Source organism: Ruditapes philippinarum, unplaced genomic scaffold (assembly GCF_026571515.1).
Source record: "Ruditapes philippinarum isolate M1 unplaced genomic scaffold, ASM2657151v2 ctg2047_1_1_1_1, whole genome shotgun sequence".
NCBI classification, from domain to species: domain Eukaryota; kingdom Metazoa; phylum Mollusca; class Bivalvia; order Venerida; family Veneridae; genus Ruditapes; species Ruditapes philippinarum.
Window position 1 is genome coordinate 582430 of NW_026858498.1, and position 9086 is coordinate 591515.

General features: G+C 35.1%; 1 protein-coding gene across 1 annotated transcript; it reads left to right on the forward strand.

Annotated features, from left to right (window-relative positions):
• Positions 1-1402: 1402 nt before the first annotated feature.
• LOC132753356 (3 beta-hydroxysteroid dehydrogenase/Delta 5-->4-isomerase type 1-like) lies at positions 1403-7861 on the forward strand. Its single transcript, XM_060743815.1, has 5 exons — positions 1403-1587; positions 2094-2244; positions 2779-2943; positions 3858-4058; positions 6929-7861. The coding sequence occupies exons 2-5, from the start codon at positions 2109-2111 to the stop codon at positions 7645-7647; spliced, it is 1221 nt and encodes a 406-aa protein (XP_060599798.1). The 5' UTR covers positions 1403-1587; positions 2094-2108; the 3' UTR covers positions 7648-7861.
• The last annotated feature ends 1225 nt before the right edge of the window (positions 7862-9086 follow it).

Here is a 9086-nt window from a genome sequence, read left to right on the forward strand (position 1 = left end):
AACAGCACATTTGACTTTGGCTTAAATCGTAATTGCAAATTATCTCAAAACTTGAACTTCTTTATATTCTGGGATTTATCCTTAATCAAAAGTTGCTCCATTGTGCAGCAAAGAGACTCCATATATTGTTTTCAATTAGGAGAGCAAAAACGAAATGTTTTCTCATTTGATTTTCTAGGATTAAACTCCTACTCTAATTCAGATGGTGCAAAAGATAAAAATTGTATGCAAATTCATTGCACATTGATCTAAAAAGAATGTAAAGTACAATTTACTCGTACATGCTATTGGGAAGCAATAAAAATAGCAAGCAAACTTAACAGAAAACATGTTATCCAATATCCTAGGAAAATCTGTGTAATTGAGTTTTAATTTTTTGTACGCGAATTTATGGAATTTCAATTCTAAAAGATGTGACATTAGCTAGGTGTACAAAGAATGATTAAATAGCTGCAAAGGGATGTATTCTGGCCTGATGCTTTTATATTCAGATAAAATTTCAATTGATCTCTCTATACTTAAAAAATAAATAGTCAAATATGGCCAACAGTTCTCAGTTGTTGTTTTTCTTCTTCAACTAATAACTATAACAGATATTGTTTCCGTTTCTATTTAGCAATGTATGTTAATAGAACTGGTGATATCTTTGAAAACAATGAATCGCGAAGATAATTTGACATATTATGAAGCTTAAGTTTTGTGCTGTTTTATAGAAATGACACATACTTATAAATATCTGTATAGAGTAAGTAAACAAACGATCAATTTTCGAACTTGTACCACACTTTTTGTATCATAATTTTTTGTCAGAGTAGATACATATCTCTGTTGACCTTCTCCGAGCAGAATGCCTCCAGATTCATTTTTAAAGTAGATCTAAAATATTGTCAAGTTAACAAAGAAAGTAATTTACATATTGTAAACAGAACTCTCAATCACGTAAATTACCAAATAAGGGCCAAAATATGTCCCCAAAAAAATCCTTACTCCGTTAGCCACGCAACAGATATATATGGTGATAAACACTGCAAGATCAGTCATTAATTGCATGTAAATCATCATTTGGAAGTTTGAATATTTTTATTTTACTACTTTACTTTTCTTAAAGTCTTAAGTACATTTTTCTCAAAGTTGATTTTTAAATTCTTTTGAATTTTCTTTCTTTTCCTGTTGCTCACCAGGTGGTATTCAGCTTAAAACGCATGTGAGACAGAAAATTGCAAAAAGGAAACAATTTGCTTTCTTTAGGGTATGTTATATTAAAGTGTCACTAAACTACAAGTGTTAACATACTGTAAAGTGGCGTCTGTCTAAATAGTCATATAACGGATAATTTACATTCATAACTTATTTTTACAAAAATGATATAATTTGATTTTTTGTTGTGTCACATCGATCGATATAAAATATTGTACGCTTAATTAATGGTGGGTAAACGTTCTAGTTTCTTACCCGGTGGTAAATACGAAATTTAGATTTAAAATTTTAGTAAATAGTGTGTTATACGTTGTAACTATACATTTACTGTATATACACGACACGATACGAACTAGAAAGTGACCTTTGTCTGACTTGGACTAAAATAAGGTAAGTTACATTTAAGATTATTCGCATATTCGATGATTGATCTATTGATCATTGTAGGTTGCATATATAGACACACTTTACATAAACGTGAGATATTGAATTGTTTACTTTTATTTTCCATAAGGCTATTAGTATAAACAAGACCAGGTAAGATATTCATAAACGATATACATACACGAACATTATAACCGTGGCCGTACATGGTATGCTGAGACTTGAAACCCGAGCCAGATATCTGTGTCGTTTAAATTGTGTCGTTCAAATTGTGTCTCTACAGTGATATGACAATGTATATCATTTTATATTCGCATTCAGTTATTTAAGATTATCAAAATATGTTTGAATGTAAAATTTCTATACATAAGTCGCAATTGTTTAGACTATATGTTTCATAGTCCTATACAGTATATACAGATTATTTTTGAGATTATTTTTGTACATATACTTAGTAACTTGTTTTGAGTCATTACATTAAATAAGCAGGATCGTTCTTTTCCCTGTCATAGATTCATTATTACAACATGGAACCATGCGACATACTCGTGACCGGGGGATCCGGTTTCCTTGGCCAGCACGTTATCGGACTGCTTCAAACAAGAGCTGATCACGTGACGGAAATTCGGGTGTTAGATATGGTACACTATGAAAATAAACTTGGTAATTAGTTTTAATGTTTTTTATATATCAATATTAATTACATTTGTTAACATGCTATTCCGGTAATTATGTCATCATCATCACCATCATCTTCATTGTTTTCTTAATCATGCTTATCATCATCATCATCATCATCATCATCATCATCATCATCATCACCACCACCACCACCACCACTACCACCACCACCATCATCATCATTAACAACAACAACAACAGCAGCAACAACATCCACATCGTAGTTTTTTTCTTAAAATGATAATATTTATCACCATTTCTACAACAACTAGATCTAACAATATTATATAATGATTATCATTTTCACCAAGACCATCACAACTTCCACGACCACCTATTCCATAAATATCATAATCATCAACACCATTTACTATTATTTTTCATTATCATTATGTAAAATCTAATTTCAACTAAACACCTATGTTGTAGCAAACTGTATTTTGTTAAACTCTTATGCAATAATAGGCTACAGTGCCGGTTTGTTATCACTATCTTAACACCATTTTATCCATCTAGATTATAAACATTCAAAGCCAGTGAAGACGTATGTTGGTAGTGTAACTGACGAGAAGATTTTAAAGGAGGCCTGCCACGGTGTCCGATGTGTAATACACATTGCTGGCATTCCAGATTCTTCAATGTTCCCTGATAAAGAGAGAATTAACAAAGTTAACATTCAGGGTAAGCTCATAAATATATGCCGTGTTCACGAACAATAATGCTGTCACAGTTCAGAAACGCTAGTAGAGCTATTTAAACTCTTGAATGTAAGACCCATTATAGCTTAAATTGTCTCACTGTGTTTTTATCAATAAATTTTATCAGGCAACAAGTTAATTCATTTTGTAAAGCAAGTTATTTCATACCGTTGCTGTTTTTACGACATGACATGCCGTGTATACATGTATATTTTAAAGTGACGTCACTTGCGTAATACGACGTGCTAAATGTTAGCGTTACACTATGAGGGCGTCTGTGTTTAACTATAAACAGTTCTCGTTTTATGTATTTGATAAACAGAATATTATATCCATGTAGCTTCATTACTAAATTTATTGAACTCGATACTCGCCAGAGGCTCGCAAAATATATTCTTCTTCCACTCATTTTATAAATTCAGTATTAGACCTACACTAATTCAATATCCTCTATGTAATGTATGTATTCGTATGTTTCAGTGATACGTAATATTAGTGGCATCGTTTCGGAGACAAATTATTAAGATGCTTTTGTACTTTGGTATGAACTTAAGAATTAAAGTTTGTTTTAACTATATATAGCAGCTTCTATGCGTTAATTCGGATAATTGGTAATTCCGGCAATGTTCATTTTAATATTTGAGCCGCGTCACGAAAAAACCAACATAATGGGTATCCGACCAGCATGGATCCAGACCAGCCTGCGCTTCCGCGCAGTCTGATCAGGATGCATGCTGTTCGCTATCAGTTTCTCTACTTGTTATAGGGTTTGTAAGCGAACAGCATGGATCCTGATCAGGCTGCGTGGATGCGCAGGCTGGTCTGGATCCATGCTGGTCGCAAACTCATTATGTTGGTTTTGTCGCGACACGGCTCATTTCATGTTGTCTTTGCAAGGTACTCTACTGACGTTGCTCGCGGCATTAGGAACAGCTGGTGTTCAACGATTTATATACTGTAGTTCTGTGTCTGTTGCTATTGGCAACAATGACGTCACCGACGGAATTCGAGAGGATGACCCAATTCCATCCAAGCGTCTTTTTGAACCATACGCATCTTCGAAATTGGCGGGTGAACGTTTTGTAATGGCTGCAAACGGTAAGCAATATGCATTATTCTATTAAGAAAATCGCTATCTCAATATCTATATTAATTAACACCTCTTTATATTGACATTAAAGAAGCTTTAACACTTAATAAAGCCCTTGAATTAGGTGCATCGAAAACTTCAATAAATTGGAGTTTAAGATAGGCCCTACCGTTGTAAAATTAGATTTCTTTGAAAGTCAGTATATTTAAGTCTCATCGACATGTAAATGTCTTATGGAGGCTTTGTATGAGCACATTTGTCTCGGATCACATTTGTCTCACGAAGTGTGACCGATGTGTTCGTAAACATTCATATTTGCGACAAATTGGAAATGAGACATATGTGTTCGACACACAATAGAAAGGACACTCGAAGCACATTTGTCTCACATTTTTTCCATAAAATTCTTAAAGGGTAATAATTATGTCCGTCTGTTTACCGGCTACCAGCCATTGTTCAGTGTTTTCTGTATTCAAAATACCGTTTTGAGGTCACTTCCGGTCAGTCAAAAACTTCCTGCCTCTGCATAGGAGTCATATATTAAATTAAAGAATATCCCTGTTCTGCAAATGTCACAATGAAAAATTCTACAAGTGCAGCATCCAGAACCTAAACACATATGCAGCACGTCTATTCTTATCGTTATCAATTGTGATACGTCTATTTTCAATGCTTAAAGTTTTATAAATGATTTATGGCAAAACTAGAAATATTCTGTAGTAATTACGGTGGCATAAAGGGGACATCGAATTTTCTTATTTATTACGTGCGCACACAATAGCTTTTCCGTGGTCACGCGATACCATTACGTGCGCACGTGATAGCTATTACGTGCGCGCACAGCGCACATGTACTACGCATTTGGACCCTGACCGGGATCCTCGCATGAAATAGTTCGACGCCCCGTGTATGTGTCGAAACTACAGCGGCTAGGGGCAAGTGGTTTTTTCGAAATCACTCGGCCACGGAGGCCTTAAATGATCCATGGAAAAAATAAGAAAGACCATTACACACGTATTTCGTTTTCAATCAGAAATATATGTATAAAAAGTCGTCATTTTCCAAAATTGCGGCTTTTCAGATCTGCCATTGAAAAGACACTTACAACATGCATGAGTTTCTAAATTAATCCGGGTAAAGCCATAATTATGGAATATCGGGCCACTGAGAATCGGGCGAGACGAGACACGAAGCGAGGCACGATATTTTTGTAACAGGAGATCTCGCAATGTCGCAAGAGATTTCAGAAATGAGTAAAGTTTTACTTCTTTAGATAGGGCAAGTATGAATTTATTGATATTCAAATAATGATTTTCTGAGGAAGTTAGATACTTGTAACCCAAAGAAATTCGCATAAATGTGAAATAATGCGTCATAAAAGTAGCAAAATGTAAACAATGTAGTCACAAATTCTAAAAATCACTTCAGCTGTACAAACTGCAAAAAAGCAGCAGATGAAAAATGCTTCAGATAATTAGCCAATGAGTAACTTTTTGGAGCTATAAAAAGCATACCAAAAATAAAAAGCTTTGAGGAATACAAATAAAAGCATCTCTCAGGCTAAATAATAAGTGATTTATAGTGGACTATAAAGGGAATACTACTTAGCGGTATATGACCTGGAATCAATTTCTTGTCCCGCGTCGACGAACGGGATGCGAAGCGAGACGCGAGATTTCGCGAGACGCGAGATTTCGGCGAGATGCGAAACGAGTCACGATATTGTATCATTCAATATCAACTGATAATGGTACAAAGGTGAAATTGAGATGGTGCGATGATTAAAACACGATGGCACGATGGTGAAATCACGATGATGCGAATGACACGATAGAGAAAATTATATCGCGTTTTCATCATCATGCCATCGTAGTTTCATCATATCGTGCAATCGTATTTTCACCATCGTAACATCGTCTTTCATCATAGTACCATCACGTTTTCATCATCGAGTCTTTCGTTGTTTCACCATCGTACAATCGTTGTTTCACCAATCGTATCGTACAATCGTTGTTTCACGTTCGTACCATTGTGTTTGCACCATCGCGTTTTCATCAACCGTACCATCGTGCCATCGCGCTGTCACTATTGTACCATCGTGAACGGGATTTACTATGTTCAGTGTACCCCTTAAGGTTAAGTCACATCAATTTCTTGAATTAGAAGATATTGTTAATTAATAGTTCACTGTAGTTTTCAGAAAGAAAGCAGAATGATTACACTTAGTAAAGCGGCGAAACTCTCCGATTCTAAAAAAGAATTTCTGCCGTGGGAATATGTGACAAAATAATTCATAAAAAATGACATGAGACAAATGTGTGCTTTCTTGTCCCTTAAAAAACACATGAAGACAAATGTGCTTTCTTGTCCCTTAAAAAAACTTGAAATCGGAGCAACATTGTGTCACCACAATGAGTTTTTTGGTGTTAGACATTTGAAGGTCCCATTTGTCTCAATGTGGGACAAATGCGACCCGCATAAGGTCTTACGTAAGACAATTTTGCTCCGAGACAAATGTGCTCCTACAAGGCTTTCTAGTTTTACTGGTGCAGGAAGACCAAGTCGCCCCTTAGTATTTGTTATAGACACGAGCGTGCATCCAATTTGAACCACCGACTTCCCGTAAGCAAGTTTGATACTTTCCTCACCTGAAAGAGTCCAACATCCCCGACGGGTTGACAAGTGACTTGGCCATAAAGACCTTTTCTTTCTTTTATTATTAACATACATTTCATGGCATCATTTCTACAAAATTTGGCCTAAATAAGACGCAGTTTAAAATCATTGTCTGATACAAGAACTTCGGTAAGAAAAGATCAGAAGTTATTTTATTTTGATAGCAGACTTTAATTCAGTAATTATATGCTTATATTTTCAGGTCCTACATTTCGCACTGTTTGCCTGAGACCATTGGTCATGTGGGGTGAATTGGATTCTACATTTGTTCAGCTTTCACTAAAATCAGCGGCTCAAACATTCGGTTATTTACCCAGAATTCAATGCGGCAAAATAGCGCACCACAATGCATATGTTGGCAACGTGGCTTGGGGATTCGTCTGCGCTGAAATAAAATTATATAACGATTTGAAACGCAGTGACGTCAGAGGGAGCATGTCAAACCATGAAAAGGATGAAAGAAATAGAGCCGAGTTTTGTTCAGAACTACGCAGACGTTCTAAGCGAATGGGGTCAAATCTTGATGAAAATGAAGATTTAAAAGATGTAAATAGTGACTTGAAAGAGTCGACTGCTAATATTTATTACTTAGTAGACGACACTCCACCAAATAACACTTACGATTTTTTGAAACCATTTCTAAATGCGTCAGGTTACAAAATGACAGAGTTTGCATGTCCGTTGGTTTTATTTGCAATTGTGTACTGGATAATTTTTGGTATTCTTTTTATCGTGCGGCTGTTTGGATTCAAAGTTAACTTTCCGGTTGCAGACGGACTTATTGGTTTTAACAAACGAACTTATGTGTTTAATGACGACAAAGCACGTGAGGAATTAAATTACAGGCCACTATATTCACCTGAAGTAGCTTTTGAAAGGTCGATCAAATACTATAAGAAATGTTCTAACAATGTCAGTTGAAACTGTTAGTTAAGCGTAAAATTTACATAGACTCTATATACCATGTAACATAATATTAATATAAAAATGGTCGACTCAGTCCTGGTCTTGTGGCAAATATCGCGTTTTTTAAAAATATGTTGCTTTATTTTTAATTAAGAATTTTTAAAGGCAAACAAACATATTGCCAAGAAAAAAGTCAAAATATATATCAAATATTGATCAGATTAATTAAACAGATATGGCAGTTTTTTTTATTTGTTTTTATTATAATTATTATTCCGCTTTGTTGTCCGTTCTTGACATTGTATCAGACTATAAACATACGCTAGTAAGAGTAAGAAAATGACATTTTACTTACTTTAAAGTGTACCGATGCCTCTTAATATCATACCATTTGCATTCACATTCAACCAGTATTAAAGTATTACCTCATATTGGTCTTGTAATAGAAAGAGCATCGAAACACAGCACAGGGCAATCTGATTTGTACGAGGGGGCGTAGCCCCCCCCCACCCCCCCGAGTATTAATCAGATTGCCGTTCTTTTCTTTTGTATCATAGTCAGGGAAGGTGTTTTATGTTTGACTATGATACAAAAGAGAAAGAACATCAAAACACTCGGCATCTGATTAATACTGGGGGGGGGGGAGGGGGGGGGGGCCTACGCCCCCTCATATAAATCAGATAGCCTCGTGTTTCGATGCTCTTTCTATTACATAATTCAGGTCAATCATGCATTTCATATATCAACAAAATCTTGTTTGCGGAAAATCTATATTAATTTCATACGCCCCTAAAGTGTTCCAATGTTACACGTGCATTTATTTCCGGTAAACAGCCTTGCTTTATAATGGTTGCAAAGCGTTGCTATTGCCATACAAACAGTCAGGGGTATTTTAGTGTGCTAGGGTTCATATAATACATTAATATATTATCCCTATGCATTCCACGTGCCGATGGGAGTCTTTTTCTAACTTTAAATAACAACCATTAATTATATTATTCAATATCAAGTGATAAAAGTAATTCATATGAACTCAAACAACGTGACGCCCGTGAAACAATTTTTTATTAAGGAGGGGAGACAAATCTCAATAGTTGCAAGTAAGCTGATATAACTGTGTCACTTCCCTTGACTTGATCCAAAATATTTTGCCACTCGGGTGTTGCTATGTGACAATTAGAATTTGATACTGTAAGATATTACTGTCATACAATAGACAGACTTATGTAAAGAGGGATATGCTTTCACAGAAAGAAGAGAATTCCAGATATCTGAAAATGAAGTTTAAAATAAAATGATAACAAACAGTTTTTCTAATTATCATATATTACTTTTTATTAAATAAGTTTCAATGTGAAATAACAATTTATTACTCTCCAAGAAACAAACATTCTTGTAGGAGAGAAACCTACAACTTCTTAACCATCCAAATCAAATATTCATACTGCAAAAAA

What these genes read in the sequence shown, in the direction of transcription:
- LOC132753356 (XM_060743815.1), top strand. Translation starts at nt 2,109, where the DNA reads ATGGAACCATGCGACATACTCGTGACCGGGGGATCCGGTTTCCTTGGC. An exon ending in TAACAAAGTTAACATTCAGG is followed by an intron (nt 2,944 to 3,857) that starts GTAAGCTCATAA and finishes TGTCTTTGCAAG; the next exon opens with GTACTCTACTGACGTTGCTC. An exon ending in TTTTGTAATGGCTGCAAACG is followed by an intron (nt 4,059 to 6,928) that starts GTAAGCAATATG and finishes TTATATTTTCAG; the next exon opens with GTCCTACATTTCGCACTGTT.